Genomic DNA, 24,925 nt, shown 5'->3' with positions numbered 1-24,925 from the left:
TCCCTGAGTTGGGAAGATCCCTGGAGAAGAGAATGGCAATCCACTCCAGTATCCTTGTCTGGAGAATCCCATGGACAGAGGAGCCTGGTGGGCTGTAGTCCATGGGGTCCCAAAGAGTCAGACATGACTTAATGACTAACAGTAACTGTGAAATATAACATATGCAGAAAAGTGTTTATACTCACACACACACACACACACACACACTATATATACTTATATATATATATATATATATATATATCTTATAGAATTAATATAAAGCAAACGTGTTTTGCCACCACCGTGACAAGGAATAGAACACTGCCAGCCCTTCTACCCTTCCAGCCCACACTCCTCTTCTGAATCACAGGCTCCTTCTTGCCTCCTCCACAAAGATAACCACTGGACTGATTTTTATGGTGATGGAGTCTTAGCTTTCCTTTATAATTTTACTCCCTAAATGAATGTATCTCTAAACACTATAATTCAGTTTTGCCTGTTTGTGAACTTGATTTGAACACAGTCACGCAGTATGTCTTCTTTTGTGTTTCTGTTCTACATTCTTGCAGACACTTGCTATTGTCAGTCATGTAACATTTTGGCTATTGTGGGTATACAGTGGTATTTCATTGTGTTTAAACTACGTTTCCTTGATGACTAAAGATTATTGGCCAGTCCAAAACCAATTTTCTACAAAGTGCATATTCAAATGGTTTTGTAGTTTCTACTGGGCTGTTGACTTTCTCTAAGTGGCTTATACATTTTTTTCTTTTTCTTAAACAATACTGTCTTATGGCTACTGGCCCTTCATTGTTCATAATGTGGCAAACACCTGCTCCCACTCTGTATCTTGCACTTTTCATTCGTACTCTCTCTTAATGGTATTTTGATAAACAAAATTAACTTGAATGTAGTCCAGTTTATCCATCTTTTTTATAATAATGCTTTTGTATCCTATTTAAAAAGTCTTTCCCTATAGCATGACCATGAGAATATTTTCCTATATTCCCTTCTAAAGCTGCACTTCAGACTTTGAACTATAATCTACCTGGAATTGACTTTTGCAAATGGTGTGAGGTGGGATATAGTTTCATGGGTTTTCTACATGGATATCCAATTTTTCCAGAATGATTTATTGGGAAGATTTTCCTTTCCCTATAGTTCTTGGGTGTCAGTTTTGTCTTATATCAAGTGTTCGCATATACCTGGATCTGTTTCTGGGCTTTCTGTCTTGTTTCATCAGTCTGTCTATCCTTTTTCCAACATCATGCAGTTGTAGCTTTTGTAGCCCTGTGACAAGTCAGTATCCTTTAGAGTAAGCCCTCCTGTGCTTCTGTCTTTTTTTTTTTTTTTTTAATAGTCTCAGGCTACATTTCCATAAGCATTTTAGAATTAACTTTTAAATCTTTACAAAAAAAGAAAAAAAAAAAAAAAAGAAACCCATTACCACCAACAAAAATTACAGGAATTTTGATGTGAGTAGCACTGAATTTATAGGTAAATCTGAGAAGACTTGAGTCTTTATAAAATTGAGTCACTCTTATCTCCATTTATTTAATTCCTCAGTAATGGTTCTTAGTAACATTTTATGGTTTTCTACCTAGAAACTTCCATAAATTTTCTTATTTTTTGGTATTTGGTTTCTGAGATTAATCTAAGCCAACTTTAATCTTTTTCATTTTCTGTGTGGCTGTTATGGATTGTGTCCTTCCAAAATTCACAGGTTGAAGCTCTAACTCCCAATGTAATAGGACACAGGGCCTTTAGGAGGTGATGGGGTGTGGATGAGGTAGAGGCCCCATGATGGGCTTTGTGTACTTTTAAGAAGAGTGAAATTGAAGTTCACTCTCTTCCTCACATGAGGACACAGTCAGCAGGTGGCCGGCTGCAGACCAGGAGGAGGGCTCTTGCCAGAACCCAGATGGATTGGCACCCTTATCTTAGACTTCCAGCCTCCAGCACTGTGAGGAATAATTATCTTTCATTTAAGCTACCCAGTCTATGGCATTTTGTTATGGCAGGCTGAGCTACAACAGTAGCTGAGAAATTCAGAACTTAATAGAGGCCTTGCTAAGCTTTCTGGTTAATTTTAATCATCTCTCAGTACATTCTTTGGAACGTTCTGCATGTATCATTTTGTCTATGAGCAACAGCAGTTTTATTCTTTCCTTTTTAATCCTTCTAAGTTTTTACTTATGGCTCTTGCTTTACTGCACTAGCTGAGACCTTGTGTAGTCTGTGAAACAGCAGGGCTAATGGCGAATATTTTTATCACATTTGTAATCTCAGATGAATAGTGTTCAACATTTCATCCTTAACTATAAATCCCTTCCTAGATCAAGTTTTTCTAGAACTTTTATATTTATTAAGTTTGAGGTTGGCTTCTGTCTTTTCTTTCCCAGCATCTACTGAGATGCTTGTATCGTTTATTCTTTATTAGCCTGGTGAAAGGCATAAGATATGAAACACGTTGCATTGGTCATAATGTCTCATCCTTTTCATAGACTGTGCACACACACATGCAGTTTATCTGTATGCCTGTCTATCTACCCATAAGGTATCTGTTTGGTATTTGGTTTCTGAGGTTAATCTAAGCCATTAGATTAACATCCATGTTTCCACGTGCAATTAGTCTACAATTGCTTTCTGTTATGTTCTTGTCAGGTTCGTGTGTAAGGCAACTCATATAACAAATTGAAAATTGGGAGAGATTTTCTTTTTTTTTTTCCTTTTCTCTGCCAGAATTTGTTCCAGCAGTCATAAGATTCTCACTGAAAATCTTACTTAGATTCTTCTGTCTTCATTGTGTGGTAGAATTCACCAGCACAGTTGTCTGGGCCTAACACTATCTTTGTGGGATGGGTTTTAGTTCAGGTTTGGGTTCTTTCAGTTCAGTCGCTCAGACGTGTCTGACTCTTTGCGACCCCATGGACTGCAGCACTCCAGGCTTCCCTGTCCATCACCAACTCCCAGAGCTTGCTCAAACTCCTGCCCCTTGAGTCAGTGATGCCATCCAACCATCTCATCCTCTGTCGTACCCTTCTCCTGCTTTCAGTCTTTCCCAGCATTAGAGTCTTTTCTGACTATTGAGTTCTGTAATAGTTATCAAACTATTCATATTTTATTTTTCACTTTGTGTCACTTTGGGTAAAATAGAAATATGAATTTAAATCCAACCTTCAAGTTTATTGGCCCAAGATTATTCATTATATGCTCTTCTCCTTGTTAATGAGTGCAATAACCAGGAAGATGTTTAGCATTTAGCATAACTTTTAGCTTTTTTCCCAATAAATGCATAAGAGTCATAATCAAAAAGAAAATTATCCCCTCTAGATATGGGAAAAAGAGAACCCTCTTGCACTGGCAGTGGGAATGTAAATTGATGCGGCTACTATGGGGAACACTATGGAGGTTCCTTAAAAAACTAAAAGTAGAAGTACCATATGACCCAGCAATCCCACTACTGGGCATATACTCTGAGGAAACTATAATTCAAAGAGATACATGCACCACAATGTTCGTTGCGGCTCTATTTACAATAGCCAGGACATGAAAGCAACCTAAATGTCCATCAACAGTGGAATGGATCAAGAAGATGTGGTGCACATATACAATAGAATAGTACTTGGCCACTAAAAGGAATGAAACTGGGTCATTTGTAGTGACCAGAAAATCAGAGTAAAGTCAGTCAGAAAAACAGATATGTACATTAACACATACATACAGAATATTTTAAAAAGGGTACAGATGACTATTTGTAAGGCAAAAATAGAGACAGAAGTAGAGAGCGGACATATGGACACAGCAGGGGTAGGGGAGTGGGGGGCGGACTGGGGCAGTAACACTGCCATATATGTGCTTCTGTGTGTAAAGCAGCTGGCGGGGAGCTCCGCTCGGCACTCCGTGACGACCCAGAGGGGACATACTTATACATTTAAGTATACTTTCCAAGCAGGAATATGGAGTGGGTTGCCACGCCTGCCTCCAAGGGATCTTCCTGACCCAGAGATCAAACCCCCGTGTCTTACATCTTCTGCATTGGCAGGCAGGTTCTTTACCACTCGTGCCACCCAGGAAGCTGTTGCCTTTGTCTAATTATTGCTCCTTGGAAAGTAAGCTTTTTTTTTTTTTCCTTCTTACTATTAAATCTAACAAACTACTCTTTGATTTTCTGCAGTTGTACCATGATGTGCCTAGGTGTGCATTCTACACCCCCACTCTGGGTTTGGAGTGTTCTTGAATTTTTGGATTGGTGACTTGAAAAATTCTCAGCTACTATCTATTTAAGTATATCTTCCACTAGAATTCTATTTTGGAATTGTGCATATCCATTAGACTTTCTCAGTATATTCTATACTTCTGACCTCTCATATTTTTGCCACTCTCCTTTCATCTCTTCATGGTTCTTTAGGGATATTTTCATTTTGTTGTTGTCCAGTTGCTAAGTTGTGTCTGACTCTGTGCGACCCCATGGGCTGCAGCATGCCAGGCTTCTCTGTCCTTCACCATCTCCTGGAGCTTGCCCAAACTCATGATCACTGAGTTGTTGATGCCACCCAACTATCTCATCCTCTGTCATCCCCTTCTCCTCCTACCCTCAATCTTTCCCAGCATCAGGGCCTTTTCCAACAAGTCAGCTCTTCACATCAGGTGGCCAAATATTGGAGCTTCAGCACCTTCCAATGAATATTCAGGGTTGATTTCCTTTAGGATTACGTGGTGTGGTCTCCTTGCTGTTCAAGTGACTCTCAAGAGTCTTCTCCAACACCACAGGTAGAAGAAAGCATCAATTCTTTGATGCTTGGCCTTCTTTATGGTCCAACTCTTACATCCATACATGACTACTGGAAAAACCATAGTTTTGACGATATGGACCTTTGTTGGCAAAGTGATGTCTCTGCTTTTTAATATGCTGTCTAGGTTTGTCATAGCTTTTCTTCTAAGGAGGAAGCATCTTTTAATTTCATGGCCGCAGTCACCATTTGCAGTGATTTTAGAGTCCAAGAAAATGAAATCTGTCACTGTTTTTCCACTTTTTCCCCCGTCTATTTGAGATGAAATGATGGGACCAGATGCTGTATTTTCATGGCTCATCTGTAAGTTCACTAAATCTCTTCTTGCCTGCCAAACTCAGGCTGCTAAATTCATTCACCAAGTTACTGTATTTTTCAGTTACAGAATTTCTATTTGGTTCTTTTTCACATCATCTCTGTATTTTTAATAGATTCTAGCTTTCTGCGGAATTTTTTTTGAGGGGGGCATAATCTAGGCCTTTTCATTCCAAAAGAAAGCAAACAGATTTATTTTAATGGCTGCCTGGTGATTCTAACCTTGTTTATATTAAATTGCCTCCTCATAAGTTGTGTGTGCATATGTACTATTGGACATTTCATTTGAAAATATTTATAGAAATAATTTAAGATTTTGGATGGTATTATTTTCTTCCAGAGGTAGTTTTTTCTTTGCTTCTTCCAGGAATCGAATGGGACTAACACATCAGAATCCCATTAATTCAGTGTCTGGGTCTGGTCTGTTTAGTAATAGAAATGGAAGTCACACTTTTTTCTTGGTGGTCTCAAAACAGCCTGCCCTACAGGTCTTATTCTTTAATTACTTCTTGAACTAATTTCTTACCACTCAAACATTTCCATAATTTATTATCTCTAAAGTGTAATAGAAATCAGAGGGAACATAACGCATCTACACATTGGCATAGCCGATGGGCCCTCGCAGTTTTCATGGCTCACCACTCTTTATAAACCGGAGATAGTAGAACATACTGCAGTGTCTTTTGGATCCTCAGAGAGGAAATAAATCCAGAAGGAGCACAATTTAGAGCTGCTTTTGCTAGCATATCCTGAATTAATTGGTTGTGAGCCGACATGATTTTGCGAGCCCACATGATAACTTAGTTAGTGCCGGTGGAATGTCAGAATAATGGAGCATTTCCTATAGAAGAGGTGGCTGAGGGACATTCTAGGCATAGGATGGAGTGAATTGTGTAAATATTAGCTATTATTAAATGATGAGTCAAAGATGATTCAGGTGAATTTTCATAGCTTTTCTTCATATTAACCCCCATCACCTCTTGGAGGGTCTTCTGTGCTCTCTCACCTTCCTTTACAGCAAAGACAAAGACAAAATGCGAAAAGTAGAAGAGAAGAGAGAAGCAAGTAGACAAAGAAGAGTCTTGGGAGTGGGTAGATATTTGTAGAAGGTTTTGGCCTTATGGGACTATGCAGATTGACATGTGATAAATCATCCATTTCTGGAAATGAGATGAGGATAAGGATGATGGTGATGATAGACTTTATCATCTCACAAGATACAAGTAAGGCTTGAAACTTGAAAAAGTTCCTTTTGGCATTTGTACTGCAGTGTTCTGAAAAGGACTCTGTGCTGATGGATCGTGTAGTTCCAAGATTCAGAAGGGTTAAAATTGACTATGGACAGGAGTCATTTCTATGAACAGTTAAATTAAACCTCAGATGAACATTTCTGTAGATTCTTTAGCCCTTAGAGGCCTGGAAAGCTTCTGCCTGAACTATTGGGTATATTTTATAGAAAGCTAGATCTTGGTAAAACATTTTAAAAATAATGAAACTGAACTAAAAACCCATTTTGGAACTATGAGGTGGACTTATTTCAAAGAATGTTTCTAAAAGGGAGGGTTAAAGTATAACTAAATGGTTTTTCCTTGGAGTTATGATAAAATTATTTAATGGGATGTTGTTGCTCGGTCACTCAGTTGTCCAGCTCTTTGTGACCCCACGGACTGCAGCACGCCAGGCTTCCCTGTCCTTCACCATCTCCTGGAACTTGCTCAAACTCATGTCCATTGAATCAGTGATGCCATCCAACCATCTCATCCTCTGTTTCCCCCTTTTCCTCCTACCCTCACTCTTTCCTGGCATCAGGGTCTTTTTTGTTGAGTCAGCTCTGTGCATCAGGTGGCCAAAGTATTGGAGCTTCAGTTTCAGCATCAGTCTTTTCAGTGAATATTCAGGACTGATTTCCTCTCGGACTTACTGGTTTGATCTCTTTGCAGTCCAAGGGACTCTCAAGAGTCTTCTCTAGCACCACAGTTTGAAAGCATCAATTTCCGGTGCTCAGTGTTCTTTAATGGGATAGTAGATTTTACTATTTCTAAAGTCTCTATGATTCTATGGTTTATTACTCCCAGTTTAGACCATAGGGACTTGATTTATATTAGCTAATCCAAATAACTGAATTTTAAAGTCCTTGCTACTGAAATTTGGTTCTGTAAATATACTCCACACAGAAGGAAGGGAGAGGCAGCATAATTCAGTAGAAACATGCACAGCAGAGGAAGAAAAAGCAAACTAAACTATCTTTTCTTGCTTTACTTAAGGTGATGGATCCTTTATCTAAAGAGATTTAGAACATCATACTAAAGTATCAGTAGGGCAAGGCGGCATCTCTTACTCTCTTCAAGTATCAATTTGGGGATGGGCTGAAAGAGTGATGGCAACGACTTTTGCTGGTATTGATGATGCCCCAACATGGGGCTTACCTCGAAGGTTTAGCACTGAATTGGCCAAGGAGCTGAAGTTACTCTTCCTCCTCCACAAGGAAATAGGAGTAGTCTGACCTGCTCCTTGGGTCTTTTTCATGGGAGGCTGGAGAGCTGAGAGGACACCCTCGTGGAGGAGGCGGAGATTTTTTCTAAGTGGATGGGGTCAATTTCAAAAGGTACAATTGAGTGATCAGAACATGTACTCAGTAAGTAAACCTGTCCTTTCTTGTCCACCTCGACTGTCCATGAGTATATGATATGATATGTGTGGTCCAGTGGCTGAAATTATGGTGATTTTTCAAAAATTCTAGTGTCCAGATTTTGCTTTGACAGTGTTTCTGTAGCTACTAATCATGCCGTTTTGGGCTGACTCAGTTGCTTTGCAATTGCAGGGCTCTGTTCTGAGTAAATGAGAGGCAGCCAATTATCTACGAAATAATGGTGTGCACAGAGGAGGGTTTGATGAATTACAGAAGATCTCTGCTGACACAACAGGGTGTGGAGACCCGCTCCACTCTGACTTGCTATCAGAGTCGGGGCGATGCTTGCAGATTTTACAAACAACACACCCCACTTAATTCCATCATGAGGCAGGAGTGGGGACAGGAAGTGATAATATACAATGGTGTGTAGAGGCAGCCAACCCAAGAATTAAATACCTAGAGGGAAATTTAAAAAGAAAAAAAACTGTGAAACTGTGTTCCAGGAAGGGTTTCACTGGTGGCCTAGCTGGTAAAGAATCTGCCTGCAATGCGGGAGACCTGGGTTTGATCCCTGGGTTGGGAAGATCCCCTGGAGAAGTGAAAGGCTATCCACTCTAGTATTCTGGCCTGGAGAGTTCCATGGACTGTATAGTCCATGGGGTCGCAAACAGTCTCAGACACGACTGAGCGACTTTCACTTCACTTCAGGAAGGAATGCAAAGTTAGATAAAAAATGCAGATCCACTGCCATCTAATGTGATTTAGAACAAAGACTAAAAGCCGTCGCAAAACACCTTCCCAGGAACTCAGCCCTGTGCGGGGAGGCGATGCATAAATTCACCTAAGCAGAGGGCACATGCTGAATTCGAGAGCCAGAGGATTGCTGACCTCACCAGGGATCTGTCATGTGGACAGTGAGGCCACCACGGCTTCATCCACAACCCCTAGGCTGTTGCTGGCTCTTCCTCTGAGTGCTGAAGGCAGCATCTGCTTTGTACTATTGCTTAAGCAACTGCCAACTAGCAGCCACTCTTCTGCTCAGCCAAGGATTCAGAGTGGCCAAAACACCAAGGCATCCCTCAGGGGTATATGGAAAGATCAGGAAAAGCCTTCTGCACAACTAAGCCCATGTTGGCACTATGGTGGTTTCAAGAGGCAGAGGACACAGTTTCTAGTTTGGGAATGTTTGTCTCTGTGGTCGTGTGGTGGTCAGGCTGAGGATTAATCCGGGCCTCTGCATAAGGACGCTGTAGAACAGGGTTGGTTACTTACTGAGGGCTTGCTAGGTTTTCCCACACCAGACACTACGCAGAGGGTGGTTGCTGGTCACAGTCCCGTTTCCTAGCTGGGGCATCTCCGAGCAGAAGGCTGCACATGCTGCTCTGCAGGATGCTGGCCACTAAGGCAGATGAGTGGCAAACAACAGATCCAATCGGCCCAGAGACTGAGGGTGCCTGTGGGGGGCCGTGGGGTGTGGAGCAGGGCTTCCTGCCTGGAGTCCTCCACTTCTCATCCCCAGGGAAGCTCACTCCGGCTTCTCCCATGCACTTGTCTCCTCCCCGTGCTGGGTGAGAGACTCAGGAAGCACTAGCTCAGGGGTAGGAACAGGTCTAGAGTCAGCTTTGCCCAGGTTTGGACTCTGACCTCTACTGCTGTTTTCCCAAGAGGGACATCACTGGTCTAAGATCATTTTAGCGGATGTACATGAAACCCCTCTGTAGGTAATTCTCTTTTAAATCCTTTTGATTAGGGCAAATGGAGAGTCTTGGTTTGGTGCTACCCTCTCTAAGGATGACCAGCCTCTCAGCTTAACAAAGAAGAGAAAGAACCTCAGTCTGGTAGCTCCAGGCAAGCAGCTGTGCAGAGATGGAATTTATCAGCACTATTTCATATTTATTTTTATGCTTAACTTCTAATGATAAGTAATAAGTAATATTTATTTCTCTTATGGCTAAGATATAAAGTTTAAGATAAACTGAATTTTTAAAAGTGAATCAGGTAAATAGTAAGCAGTACACAAAGATTGAAAAAAGCATGCCAAGATGGGAAGAAATGAAATTGGTGAGACACTTACATGCCCAAGGTCCCATGACTTAGGCAGGGGGTCAAATGGTAGAGAAAAGGGGGCAGACAGCCCAGGCAGGAGTCAGCACAGTGTGGAACACCTTTCAAGCAGAGTGAAGTAGTTGCTTCAACCCACTGGGGTTCCCGTGGCCTGGTTGCAGCGTGACCAGGGAGGCAGGTACCCGAGTGGCTGGGATTGACAGTAATGGTAACAAAGTCCAGCAGGGGAGGGACGTCCTCACGGAGGAACCAGGGAGGCCAGCAGACCAGGAGAAGAGGCTTAAGACACAACTTGGAAGATATAGGAGAGCTGGGGGAGGGTGGCAGTGCTGACTGGAGCCACAGGGTCTTCTACTCAAGGTGAACAGTAAGAGATGAAGGGAAAGCCCTTGGAGGTGGGGCTGTCTGCATGCAGATCTGAGCTCCACCACTTACTAGCCATTACCTTGCAATAGCGCTTAGCATCACTGAGTCTTGTCATCACCTGCAAGGAGGGATAATAAGAGAACCTATGTTGTCTATCAAGTCTCAGTAACGGTGGTGGTAATCATCCATTTCGGAGCTGAGCCCTGCCGTCCCTGCCTCCCTGTGTGCTGTGAAATGTGCGGTCGTGCAGAGTGAGCAGCACCAGGGTCTGCAGACTGGCTCTGCCTGACACTGACTTGCTGATGAGGGAATACTCAGGAAAGCCTGGAGAGGACAAGGATATCTGGATTTCAGATACTGTCGTGAAGTCTAGGTATGTCCATGTCTTGCAGGACAGCCCTATTTATTAACCAACTTCAGAAAGTTCCATGAACCCCTTAACACTGTAGAAACATTTGTGCATCCATGCATTTTGAAAAGGGAGGAGAGAGGGTATCAAAGATTAACCAACCCCATGATCAGGTTTCCTGAAAGGAACGTTTCCTTTCCCCTTTGTCTCTAAAGAGAACGATACCCGGTCTCTCTCTCGTACTATTGGAGGTGATGCCCTTGGCAAAATCTGTGTTGCTGTTCACTCAGTCGTGTCTGACTCTTTGCAACCCCATGGACTGCAGCACGCCAGGCCTCCCTGTCCATCACTGCCTCCCGGAGCTTGCTCAAACTCAGGTCCATTGAGTCCATGATGCCATCCAAACCATGTCACCCTCTGTAGCTCTGCTTTTTCCCAGTAGCATACTGGACACCTCCCGAGCCAGGAGGCTCACCTTCTGGTGTCATATCTTTTTGCTTTTTCATAATGTTCATGGGGTTCTCAAGGCAAGAATATGGAAGTGGTTTGCCATTCCCTTCTCCAGGTGGTGAAATCTTAGGCCTATGTTTAGTCCCTCGACTCCAAGTTACTCATCCTGTGCTCTTTGGCCTCCCTCCCATTTCCACTTCCCACATCTGGCTGCTGGGAAAACTGAAGGTGATTTGTTTGGTCTGTAGCCAAACATCCTTAAAGAGAGATATTACTGTGAGTTCATTCAGAAGCCCACAGGCTCTCTGGCAATAGTTTGTGTAACAAGTTAAGGGGAATATCTTTCTGAAAAGACTTACAAGGCAAGTTGATTCACCTGGAAGACAGGCGATGTTAGGCCCCAAGGCAAGACAGAAGCAAAAGCTGACAAAGCAAAGCATTCCAGAAACTCAGCTATGAAGTTTAAATTCTTTTAAACAGTCTAGGAAACACACTGTAAGACAGAATCCTACAACTGAGCAAGCCTCAGGAAGAGCCTGCAGCATTCCCCCTTCACCCTGGAAGTGCCTGTTACATAAGAAAGCCAGAAAGGGGGAAAAAAAAAACAAAACAAATTCAGACTAGAAAGTGGTGCCACCATTTGAAGAGGACAGAACTTGCAGAAGAGGAATAGAAAGACGTCTGTAGTCATGCCCATAGGCCTGTGTTCTTAGGTAAACTAGCTTGGTCCTAAGGCGGGGAGAGAAGGGAAGAAAGGGAGAAATGAAAAGGTGAACAGTGGTGGAGAAGATTAAAAATAAAATATCAATTCATATTGATGCATGGCAAAAATCATCACAATATTGTAAAGTGATTATCCTCCAATTAAAATAAATAAAATTGTAAAACGTCAGCTTCTGCTCCCACCACGCTGTATCCCTTTAGGCAAGTGGGTGCAGAGCTGACAAGCCACTGACGTGGAGAAGGCAGTAGCTTTCTATAATGCCAAGGCCGGAGGCAGCAGCGATGTGAGCGATCCCTGGGGGTGTGAGGGGGTGTGTGTTTGATACTGGGTCTCTAAGGAATTAGAATATTAAAAAGAGGGTGGCAGGGAGAAAGACCAGGAAATGCACATTTATTTTAAACTAAAACAGACTTACATCTCCAAATGAAAACCTAATACCACAACCAATGTTTTGTAGCTAAAAACCATGCTCATTAAGTGCTTGATACAATTTTATATAATGCAATTGCTACCAATATTTGTTCACTAATTGCATTTTTAATTTGTACCTGATCTACTTCAGCTGCTTATAATATAAACACATTTACACAAGACCAGATGAAACAGACAGTTTTAAAACAGAAAAACAACGTAGAGAAGAGGCTCTTTATTTGGGGTCCATAATCCCTGCAGAGATTTATTAACAGGGTTGTCAGATAAAAGACCCAGTTTAATTTGAATTTTAGATAACGAATAATTCTTTTACTCAAAGTAGGCCCCAATACTGTTTATTAATATTGATACCTTTCAGAAGATGCCTGAACTCCTTAACATTGAGTACAAATGTGAAAAGGAGATTAGCTATCACTTTCTATCAGTCTCAAATCTGTGATCTCCCAGTAGTTAAACATCATTAATGTGAAGAGGTAATTCTCTTTCCCTGTGGCCTGATCTTCCTGACAGCCAAAGCTGACGGGAAACAGAAAGATACTTTACCAAACAGCTGCCAGGTGAGGTGTGTGTGCGCTTAGTCTCTCAGTAATGTCCCTCAGTCCTGTCCAACTCTTTGCGACCCCATGGGCTGTAGCCCGCGAGGCTTCTCTGTCCATGGGATTCTCCTGGACAATACTGGAGTGGGTTGCCATGCCCTCCACCAGGGGATCTTCCCGACCCAGGGGTCGAATCCGGGTCTCCCGCATCGCAGGCGGATTCTTTACCTTGTGAACCACCAGAGGAGACCCAGTGAAAGCAGAGCCTGCCTGAGCATGGCTGAGCTGGTTGTGAGCTCTAAGCTGCAAGCTTGGAACAGAAATCTGAGATGTGAGCCTAAGGGCAGTGTGACTTCCTGGGAGGGTTTGGGTTTTTTATTCTTTTCTTAATTGGTGAATAATTGCTTTACAATATTGTGATGGTTTCTGCCATACATCAACATGAATCAGTCATAGGTATACATATGGTCCCTTCCCTCTTGAACCTCCCTCCCACCGCTCTAGATTGTCACAGAGCACCTGCAACTTCTCAGTAGCTATCTATTTACACATGGTAATGTATGTACTTCAATGCTACTCTCTCAATTTGTCCCACCCTCTTATGCCCTGTAGTGGGATGGCTGAGTCATATGGTAGTTTAATTCATAGTTTTTTTTAAGAGGTTTGCCTTAGAGTTGCTTTGTATCTCCAGTTGCTTTGTAGAGACTAGATTGGAGAGGACAGAGGGGACAAGGGCCTGGGCAGGAAGGACAGGAACAGAGGGGAGAGGTATAGAGAGGTGGTGTGGAAGTGAGACCCCAGGTTGGAATAAGTGGCTCAAGGGTCAGAGTCCCCCGCACTCTGGCTTTAAAGTTTGTGCAGCCACACTGGTGCCACAGGGAGTACGCGGGCTGCTTCCCCGCCCCACCCATGCTGGGCAATGAGCCCCGTTTCCCAGGCAGGCGCCAGCAGGGTCTGCGCGATGCTGAAGTAAACTGCAGTCTTACCTGCGTCACTGAAAGTAGCCCCTCAGCGCTGCAGCCTCAGCCGCCATTTCCTCCTCTGACCTCCACAAGGCTGGGGAGTCTTTATCCTCTCTGTCGTGTTTCTCGAGCTTTGGAGGAAAAAAAAAAAGGAAAAAAGACTCTTGTGGGATCTTCCTTTGGAACAATTATTGTGGGGCATCAGAACATCATTTCCAAATCAGCGGCTGGGGCACATATCTTTTCATTGTATTACTTGGCTAAGAATCCCCCTGCAATGCAGGAGACCCAGGTTCGATCCCTGGGTTGGGAAGATCCCCTGGAGAAGGGCATGGCAACCCACTCCAGTATTCTTGCCTGGAGAACCCCACGGACAGAGGAGCCTGGTGGGCTACAATCCATGCGGTTGCCAAGAGTCGGACAGGACCGAGGGACTAAGCACAATTACTTGCCGAAATCCGAAAATAGGGAAGGGTTTTGTGTAAAAATCCACATTTCTAACTCCTGTAACACAATAACTAGATTACTCTACACTGGGGGCGGTTCACCGCCTCTTAATGATCCACTGAGGTTGGGAATGGTGGTCACAGACTGGGGGGCATCCTGTCATTTACCAAAACCCCCACCACCTTCTAAAATTATGCTTGACCAGGATCATCCGTTCTTTTCACTTCCCAGCCCCTGAAGACACTGCGTTGGCCACCCACCCACGATCATTTCCCAAGCTCGCCTGTGGTTAACCTACCTTCTCCTCAGCTTTGCCTCTCTTATATGTGCTCTGAGCAGTTTTGCTCACTGAACCAAAATGGCGCAGGCTAATTGATGATAATAATAGAAGCGCCGTGCGTACTGAGTCAGAGATAAGAGTTGGTGCTGCTGTGTAGTGGCTAAGTTGTGTCTGGCTCTCTTGCCACCCATGGACTGTAGCCCACCAGGGTCCTCTGTCCATTGGATACTGGAGTGGGTTGCCATTTCTTACCTCAGAGGATCTTCCTACATTCTTTACAAGTAAGTGACCTGGGAATTCTGAAGAAATAAGAGTATGTACATTAAAAGAGGCTTCAAGCCTGCAAATGGTTAAAAAAAGAAAAAAAAAACCCACTGAGAAAAGGAATTAAATGAGGAAGCATCAAAAAACACTCAGTCAAAAGAACCCTTTTAAAATCCTCTTCATATACCCATATTTATTAAAAAATATATATTTTGTGTATGTCTCAGGTTTACATACTGAGTGAGTGAAATTTCAGTTCTATCAGAGAGAGAGATGGGATGCTGTCAGAATGCTCTTCATTAGAAGAGCTCAATCCCCCCTTAATCTCCTATGCGGTTTAGTTTTATTAACTAAATTTGTTATTTCTGTCTGTAGCTATAGACACTGTAGAATGCTGAGGGTATACATTTCCCCACAGGAGGCACAGTGCAGTATTTCACGGTAAGTGGTCTGAGGAGACTGGGGCCAGCTATTTAACAGCACCAATGATGTCTCGTATTTACGATGCGAAGGGCCGTTTCTTCCTCTTCATGTATTATTTCCTTGTGCATCATTTCACTTCATTCTTACAATAGCCGATACACGAGGCAGGTACTACCTCGCTCCTTCAGTTCAGTTCAGTCTCTCAGTCATGTCTGACTCTTTGTGACCCCATGGACTGTAGCACGCCAGGCTTCCCTGTCCATCACCAACTCCTGGAGCTTGCTCAGACTCATGTCCATCGAGTCGGTGATGCTGACTCCTTCTTACCAAGGAAGAAACTGAAGTCTGAGGAAGTTGAGTCACCTATCAGAGATCACCCAGCTAGGAGCAGTAGTGCTGGGGGGTGTTCCCCACAGTTTTTGCCTTTTTAAAATCTCTCCTGAGGAAGTGCAGCGCCACCAAAGAGCCAACAGTTCCACAGCTCCTGCCCCCCAGGTACCATGACCCAAAGGTCAGATCCTCCGACAAAGAATCTTAGCGACTCGGGCAAGTTGCACAATTAAAATAGCGGAGTTTGCAATCTAAGGCTCCAGTCACTCCCACCCTAACCCAGAGACCCCCACCCCAGCAACTTGCAGCAAATGGAGAAACGGCCCCAATGTTTCAGAGCCAACTTTGATACAGAAGGAAAAACAGTGAGGGGACCTAGATGCTGATGGGGTAAGTGTGAGCCTAAATGAGGTTCATTAGCACATACCCCAGCCATGAATGTTTATGAGGGTCATGGATCTTCTGCTCCATATCTGGCTGCCAGCACGCTGGTTTTACACTTTGCCACATAGATTTAATTTCCCTTAGTGGAAGAAAACCACATTAAGAAGTCATTTCCTTCCTCTGCAGAGGCAGAGATGACGCAATGGCTACAGGCGAGTCAAACGGGATTGCTATTTTTCTCCTCAAGAACTAATTTTCATTTTGATACTAGCTTTAGGTCTGTTATAAATCCATCTTGTAACTATTTCAGTAGGATGACAGAGAACAATGCAAAGCCCAGAAAATATGGCCTCCCCACTTCTGGTACTGCCGTCGGAAGACAGAGAAATCAAGCATTAAGTGGCCTCATCAAGGCAGATCGCACCAGATGAATCCAAATAATTTAGAGCCTGCAAACGGTAATGCCTCCTTGGTTATCAGGCTACCGTCTGTTATAGTCATATGCCTCCCAGATGGCAGCATCATGCCAATGCTTAGAAGTTGTTTATGGGAAATAGGAAATAAGGAAAACAAAAACGAATGGTATTTGCAGAGCTCTATGGTATATGGTTTTTAAAACCTAGGGGCTTCTAGTCCTAAAAGTCCCCGATGGAAGCGTGTGGCTTTCTTCAGAACAGCCATGCTCAATCCTGGCTGCCCACAGGAATCACAGAGAGAACTTTAACAACTACAGATGGTTGCTCCGCCCCAGGGGTTCAGGTTTAATTGGTCCAGGGGGGCAGCCTGGCGGTGGGGACTGTTTTCAAACCTCTCAGGCAATTCTCAGGTGCACTTGCAGTTAAGAAACAGTGTGTTTGGGAGAAGTTTGTGTGCACAGATAGAACCCATATATATTACAGAAAGAATATTATACATTGGCCTTTAAGCCCATTGCTTGCAACTCAACAGTATGGCGGCTTTCCTTGGCAAACTCTGCTCTGGAACTGCCCTTTTTCTCTATCCAAGGATCGTCTGAGCCACAAGGCTCTTTTCCAAGCTACATCAGGATGCTGGTCTGGTGAGGGAGCTTTTGAATGCATGTAGAGTCTGCAGGAATAGGGAGCCTGGGAGAGGCCTGGTGGGCAAGCCTCATGTCCTGGAAGAGCTGCCTGGGTGACTTAGAAATGAATTGTGCTGTAGGTCAGAGTAAGGTTCTGTTTCCCCAAGCAGCCCAAGAACCTGTTGGCTGGAAACCACTGCCTAGCTGACTAACAGATAAGCCCTGATCATGACTCTAAACAGCGCCTTATCCAAAGGCACTATTTGCGTCAAGTGACCTTCAATGGTGGAGGAGGGGATGGCAACCCATTCAAGTATTCTTGACTGGAGAACCCCATGGACAGAGGAGCCCGGCGGGTTATAGTCCATGGGGTTGCAAAGACTCAGACATGACTGAGCACACATGTACCCATGAGCTTTAATGGAGGGGTTTCACTTCAGAAGAACTTTCCAGATTACCTTAGACCGTCCATAGGGAAAGGCAGTGACTACTTATTCATCCACCAGATACTTATGGTGTCCTTGCAATGCCAGGGCACAGCCCTCGCACGAAGGCACCTACCAGACTGACTCCTCTACTGCCCTCATGCACCACCCAGGGGGTGAAGGTAAACACCAAACAGTTGCTTACAGATGAGATGGGCCTTACCACGCAAGAACAGTGCTGGGAGGGGCTCACCAAGCCTGAAAGGCTTCTGAGAAGTGACTTAGTTTCACAAGGAAAGAAATAGACTGTTAGAATAAAGAGCGATGGTGGCGGCGGGGAGTGGTGATTACCCTCAGGAACTTCCAGCAAGGGCTCTCCAAGAAGATGAGCTTAGGCCCAGACATGAACAATGAGAAGTGCAAGCTCTCTACCCTCTCTCTGCCTCAGCTTCCCCCTCCGTAAAAGTAGGGAAGAGGTCTTTATGCTGATATGCATGATAGTAAGGGGTGTTGGGTGTTTGCAGCTGCTGCTATATCATTATAGTTGTTGTTGTTATAGGCTGGATACACTGTTCCCTGACAGCGACCAATGATCAACCCACAGAGGTTGTCTCTAGGCATAAGAGTACCTTTACTATCTTCATGGTTTTCCAGGGACCTTTATCTTTTAAACCTTAACTACTGTGTGGAAGGATTAGCAGTGATCATCAGAATTAAAACTGAACCAACTCATCTAATGAGACATTCAGGTCTGAGGAGGAAACTCAGCCCCTTCAGTCGTGAAATACCAGCAATAACCCCTTCCTCTCAGAGTGGTTGTAAGAAGCGAATGAAGTATTAATGGAGGCTCCTGCCTGGTAAAGGTTAAGACCCTGGAGTGAAAGCATGTGGAGAAGGTCAAATGCAGCCACAATTACCCTGGGAAGATAGATGCTGGATTCAGCAACTAAAAGTACAGGGCACCAGATAATTTGTTTTTAGTGTATCTCATGCACTATTTGGGACATACTTATACTAAAAAATATTCAGAGTTTATCTGAAATTCAAATGTAACTGGACATCCAGTATTTTATCTGGCAGCTCATGTATTTTATCTGGCAACTCAGGGTCTCAGAGACCCCTTGGAAAGGTACACTTGGAATAGGAAATGCTTGGTTTTATTTCAGTTGTTCCCTAAACTACCTAGCTGTAAATCCTGGAAAAGATAGAGAAGACTGTGTGAAGGAAGGTCAGATTCAAGGCTAGCATTTTATGCACTCTGGGGCTTATTATTATTTTTGCATGAAATGCAGAGGAAATTACCAGCACTGTTTAAATGGCAAAGTTCATCTGTTCTCAGATGTTAAAATGTTCACATTTTAACATCTCTGAAATCACAGCATGTCCTACCATCAATGCTGCTAAGCTGCTAAGTCGCTTCAGTCGTGTCTGACTCTGTGTGACCCCATAGACGGCAGCCCACTAGGTTCCTCTGTCCCTGGGATTCTCCAGGCAAGAGTACTGGAGTGGGTTGCCATTGCCTTCTCCGATCAGTGGTCTGACATAATTTCATTGGTAGTGTTTTTTTTTCTTATTAGTACATAAAATAACAGTTTGAATTAACTTCTTTCAAAAACAGTGTCTGGGATTCAACGTCCTCGAGTTCCCCCTCTTGCCCCTCTGCAACGGGGCCACAGCATCAAATGATGAATACAATACACTCAGCACCTAGGCTCCTGTAACACTTATGCCTTCCCTTATCTTTATGCAACAGCGAGACTTGAAACTCTTTTCAGAAGCATGGTTCTTTGGAGGAAGGCTCATGCCAAAGTTACAAAGTTTGCAGAAACTTGAACCAAAGTCTATTCACATTCTACAGAGGGGAGTCTGTGAGGGCTCTGCAAAGTGAATTCTATTTCTATGCAACTTTGAAAAGAGGCTCAATAAAAAAAAAAAACCAATGTATCTGCAGTCATCCTGCTTTATCTGCCTGAAAGGATTTCTGGGGAAGGTAGTGTTAACAGGATTCCTGATTGAAGTGTGGATACGTGTCAACTTTGACACTGGGCTGCTTCCTGTCCTCTAAGTGTGTTCTCCTGAGGCGTGAGGGGCAGTGCTTAATTCCCCAGTGTAATGCTCAAACTGCCTTGACTATTGACATCTTTACAGGTCCATAATGGAATACAGTAGGTGGAATGATTCACAATAATTTAAATGTTTTCTCAGAATTTAGAACTAATCTGTAGTAGTGTCTTCAGAGAGCAAACAATTTAAAACCACTCCTTAAAGAAGCCAGTGGCTGGATACAAACTTGGGTGGTGTTCTAAAATTCATTAGTATCTTTCCTTGTTGTTAGTTTTATAAAACAATGTAAAGAGCAGAGAAACCGTTTCTTATGGTTGGTGGTTCTGTTTAGACAGGTGTTTATATTTATATAAACATTGCAAGGAAAATAATTTCAGTGGGAAGTAAATCTTTGTTTATTTTTTAGATCTGATTCTCTATTACTGCTTTCAGTTTAGACAACAAGCATTTCCTGACTACATGATATATTCCAGGCACTGTTCTAGGTCTTCTGAACGTTATAAAGATGCAGGAGACAAAAATCTTTGCCTGCTGGAGTCTTGCCACCCAACAGGGCAGAGAGATTCATACACACATCACTTAGTCCAAGGCAGTATGGTATAAACACTGGACCAGAAGTTCTCCCATAGTGCTCTCAGGATATATAAAGGAGACAGTAATTCTTACTGGGGTAGGGTCTACAGTTGACTCTAAAAAAGCAGGATTTGCCCTGGCTTCAAAGATGGTGATGGGATTTTAAGGACAAAGTTGTTTTGGGGAATGGGAATAGCTTCAGAAAATGCATGAGGCATTTGCCAGCTCTCTTGTAACTTGTGCCCATTGCCAGCTTCACCATCCACTTGTATTGCTCTTTACTTCCTGACGATCCCGCCTTGGCATCCTAGCCGTGCTCACCCATCTGTCAAAGCTGTTGAAAGATCGTGCACTCAGTTGCCATTTTGTGAAGCCTTAGCATTCCATGGTTAAAGGATGGGACACACAGCCCAGTGGCCCAGAGGATGGCCTCCAGTCCTGCAGTTCAGAGCTGAACACAGGTTGGTACCCTATCAAGACAGATGTGTGTGTGCGTGCATGCTAGGTTGCTTTAGTTGTATCCGACTGTGCGACCCCATGGACTGTAGCCCAACAGGCTCCTCTGTCCGTGGGATTTCCCAGGCCAGAATCCTGGAGTAGTTGCCATTCCCTTCTCCAGGGGATCTTCCCAACTCGGGGATCGAACCCATGTCTCTTACATCTCCTGCATTTACCACTTAGCACCACCTGGGAAGCCCCACTGAGATAGATGCTCCATTCCTAATCACCTTTCTGTCTGCTGAGTAATCTAAGTTTCTGTCGATACCAGCTTGCCCTGAAGATGGTACCAGTGTGACTTCTACCAGAATGAGAGGTGCCATCCAGACTCTAGCTAGAATACAAGACTGCTTTGTGTGGATCTTACTTATTTGAGGCTTATCTCCCATTTATGATGTCATCTCAAATTTCCCTTCAAATTTAAGTTACAAATGAGTCGATTTAGACAATGTATTAGGTAAAAACGTGGGAAATATGCCATAAAACATGGCACTAACCTCGGGAGATGGTCCAGAGGTGGGAGATGTGCTCGACATCATGAAGCCCAGGCCTTTGAGAACATGCACGGGACACATGAGGTGGCTGTGTCTACTGAGTTGGGCAGAAGGCATCAGAATGTGTGTTTTTTAATGATAGATGCTTAGAAGTCAAAATGATGTCATAGTATAAGAGGTCTGAGGAGAATCAGAGCATAGTGATGTGCAGGGGTGCTGGAGCGTTGGGCAGGGGGTTTGGAGCAAGGTCTAACGCAGAGGTGACACTTGAGCTGCGACATGAGCAATGATTAGACGTCCATGAAGCAGGAGGCTGGGCAGACAGCAAGTGCAGAGCCTCGAGGGAAAAGGAAACTTGGCATTTGGGTAACTGGCTAGAAGAGTGCGTGCAGGAGATAGCTGACCATTTACAGCTGGTGGGAATGGCTGGGGGTGTGCATTTTATTTTTGGTGTGATACCAGTCACTCAGTCCTGTCCGATTCTTTGCAGCGCCATGGACTGTAGCCTGCCAGGCTCCTCTGTCCATGGAGTTCTCCAGGAGAGAATACTGGAGTGGGTTGCCATTTCCTTCTCCAGGGGGTCTTCCTGACCCAGGGATCAAACCCGGTCTCCTGCAATACAGGTGGATTGTTTACCGTCTGTGCCACCGGGAAACTGATGAGAAGATGTTAAAGGTGTAGAAGCAGAGAAGTAAAAGCACCGGAGTACCTTTTCATCAAGAGTAGCCTGGCTGGGGCCGTAGAGGGAGACAAGCTAGTGCAGCAGCCAGAGGAGGGAGGGCGGGAGCCGGGAGGAAGCGGTGAGGAAGCGGCGTGTGCAGTGTGTGCGCTCGGCCTCTCCCTGCACGTGGACACTGACATTTCCCTCTGGGGCTTCCTTCCTCTGGGCACTCTGTGAGGCAAACACTGATCCTGGCTCCCCTGCTCACAGCTGCCCGGGACCAGTGTGAAAATCACTCTGTTTCTGCACATCTCTCTTTAAGCATACACTCCCTAAGGTCTCCAAGAACCCTTCCCTCCCCATCCAGACGGGCACCAGGTGACAGTTCAGACCTGGATGCTGTTTCACTCTCTCTGTAGCCCTCATACACATACAGTCAGTGCCCAAACACTGAATAACCAGCGCTGCTTATTGAGCAGACGGTCACCACTCTGGGCTTTCTCAGTGTCCAAATGAATTACCTCTTGCTTTCATTTGAGGCAAAAAAAAAAAAAAAAAAAAATCGGTCTTGTGTCATCAAACTCTTACTGCGACTTGTACTTAGAACCCTAAGATTCTTCAAATATATACATGTGCAAAACTACGTTAATTTAATCCCTTTTTTCTCTTAATGGGAGGGATCCTGTAACTGTGGACTACACGCTAGATAACGGCAACCATATTACCTCTGATTCCCTCTGTTCACTGCCGAGTTTCAAAGCCCAGGTCTTTGCTCTTTCTGGAGAGAAATTCTAGTAATCGATGGAGCATTCATCATCTGATTAGTTGCCGGAGCTTTGATTTGAGGGTTAACGTGCTTGAGTAAAAGCAAAAGTTGCTTTAGTGCTGCCAATGGGGCCAAAATGCTGAAATAAGCTATTACATTAATTAACGGTATCCTACTTTAAGGCGTATAGAGTGTTGATGTTTAAGAATTTGTAACCCCCCAAAGTATTTATGAACTAGAAAATCACAGCAGTGGAAAATAATTATGCCAAACCACTGTACTATAACAGAATCCAATTGCTTATCCAATTATACATTAAAGTATCACGTTGTCAAGCTGATTGCCAAAGCAGCAAATGAGGCTGCCTGCATCGCACTGGGGATGGGATGCCGTCAGCCGACTGAACTGTGAGTGGTCGTCACAGCACCCCTCGCGCCTGCTAAACCTGCACTAGCCGGGCAGGCAGTTCTGGTTTGCGAGAAGGCACACCCACCTACCGTCACACCATCGCTCCAATCGGCAAGACATTACAGTTGGCACGTTTCCATAAGACGCTTGTTAGGAACAGTCCAGCAAAAAGCAGCTGTGGCTGCAGGCCCTATGCAGAGTTGGTTTCGCTGAAAACATCAGTGGGATCACTTCCTGTCAGGGGAGGGAGCAGTGAGGCCAACCCCAGGTGGGCATCTGAGAAGGGGTGGCTGACCCGGATCTATCGTGCTGAATCGCGGCTGGCCGCCCGCCTAGAGCTTCCTGACAATGTGACATCAGGGCCACTGAGTAACAGGACTCAGCGACGGGGCTGCAAGGGAGCTTGGGGGTTGCTACAGAGGGTCACTACATTTGAGAATCATCAGCTTAGACAGACTGAAGAAAGACTCTAAATTTCTGGAAATACTCCTTTAACACTGTTGCAAACATGGGTTTTAAGCAGTCCAAAAGAAAGCCAAAGTTGAAGGCAGAGATCAGCCTCTGAGCTGGGATCAGGATCCACCTGGAGGGGCCTCCTCCTGGGCGGAGTTGTCTCCCAGGGGGCACGGTTTGCAGTAAATAATCACCAGGGCCTCACCCCAGGCTCCGTCTGTGCTTGCTTTCCTGGCTTTTTTGTGGGTAGGAAATTAGAGAAGGAAATGGCAACCCACTCCAGTATTCTTGCCTGGAGAATCCCATGGACAGAGGAGCTGCTGGCGAGCTACAGTCCACGGGGTTGAGAAGAGTCAGACATGACTGAGTGACTGAGTGCAAGGATGCAGGAAATTAGTCAAGTCCCAGGAACTAGAGACGTCTACCAGTTTGATTGCCTCAGGCCTTCTGTTTCTAGAAACATGCTCACCAAGAAATGAAAAGCCCTCTATATGGGAGTTTTGTGATGAAGCAAGCTGCAGAGATGGAAGCATTTATTCAAAAAGCAATTTCCTCAGCCGGTCATGTTCTATAAGCCTCCCCAGCACCCCGCCCTGTGTTGAGGATATTGGCGTTGGAGCAGGAGTGTTCTCCCTTATTCCTAGAGTGATGTCAACCTGAGGTGCTCAGGATGAGGAAAGGGAAAAGGCAAAGGGTTAGTTTCTGGTTTTGTTTGAATCTCCTGAGCACTTCATTCTCTCTTTGCTCCTGCTACAGTATGGCTTCTTTTTCCAAAGGCACCTTAGAGAACCTTTAGCAGCGAGGTCCAGGCAAGACAACCATCTCCAAGGAGGGTGCTGAGCCAGGACACAACACACAGGCTAAGCCAACACACAACCAGAACCACACCGCCACACGCAGCTTCAGAATCCTGCTTAACACAGTGTATCCGGGGGCAGTAACTGGGACCTCAAAATAAAACCCATTTGAGAAGCCGAACTAGGTGAAGGGATTGTGGATCTTTCAAACACTGGAAGTTCATTTGTCTATAGAACTCATTCAATTATTCAACAAATAGTACTGTGTCTTCTACTTGCTGGCATGGTACATTGGGCCAGCACTGGTGAGTGGGCTGGGCAAGGCTGTGAGCATTCAGGAGGTTTACATTCCAGGACAGCAGGCAGGCAAATAGCAAGGAATCAAAGCTGTTAGAACCATGAGTGATGGGATGGTCAAGGAAGACTGCCTGGAGGAGGTGACCGGGAGGCTGAGAGTGAGCAGCAAGCACAGATCCCCAGGGAAGGCCAGAGGTGTCTGCATGGTCTCTGAACTGGCTGAAGGCCAGTGACTGAAGCCATGTAAGGAAGCGCCCAAAGAGAGGGTAACAGAGGCAGGCGCTTGTCCCTCCCTGTGGGACCAGCCGTACAAGTGCTGGGAGAGACGAGGGACTGGATGACTCACTGGTCCCCTCACCCTTGTTCAGCACCTACTTCTTCTAGCCTCAGAAGAGTAGTTATCAGGTGAAGGCGCAGGAAGTTCAGATGCGGAGAGGTGAAGGAGGGGTGGCCAGCCTCTCCTCAGCCCGGGCAGTGCCGCTTCTGTCTTGAGGTCTGCTCACAGACTCTCTCCTTCCCCTTAGCATCAGGTCTTGCTAACTGGAAACCTTCCATGGAAAAGCAGGTGAGGTGGAAGTTATTTGCATAAGTGGTGACCAGCAGGGAACAGCAAGGACGCAGGCTGACCTCAGAAACTCCTCTCCAAACGATGAGCCTCTGTCTGGCAGAGCTGAAAGAACTCCCCTAGCACCAGCGGCCAGGTGCCCGGCCCCGAGA

The 24,925-nt window shown here is 44.6% G+C and overlaps 1 protein-coding gene across 18 annotated transcripts in view; it reads right to left on the bottom strand.

Annotated features, from left to right (window-relative positions):
• FHIT (fragile histidine triad diadenosine triphosphatase) overlaps positions 1-24,925 on the bottom strand; it is a 1,535,374-nt gene that overhangs the window by 13,507 nt on the left and 1,496,942 nt on the right. For 14 of the 18 annotated variants that reach the window (XM_044933638.1, XM_044933642.1, XM_044933643.1 and 11 more), the window contains one exon: positions 13,630-13,736. In XM_044933638.1, the coding sequence (XP_044789573.1) occupies positions 13,652-13,736 (85 nt within the window). In that variant the 3' untranslated portion in view covers positions 13,630-13,651. Of the gene's footprint in view, positions 1-10,231; positions 10,271-13,629; positions 13,737-24,925 lie in introns of all 18 variants that reach the window. The other 4 variants (XM_044933651.1, XM_044933653.1, XR_006547283.1 and 1 more) reach the window with 1 other exon arrangement.

The sequence above is a fragment of the Bubalus bubalis genome, chromosome 21 (genome assembly GCF_019923935.1).
Source record: "Bubalus bubalis isolate 160015118507 breed Murrah chromosome 21, NDDB_SH_1, whole genome shotgun sequence".
Taxonomy (NCBI): Eukaryota; Metazoa; Chordata; class Mammalia; order Artiodactyla; family Bovidae; genus Bubalus; species Bubalus bubalis.
The sequence above is the reverse complement of the archived record's forward strand: the minus strand, read 5'-3'. Positions and strand labels throughout refer to the sequence as shown.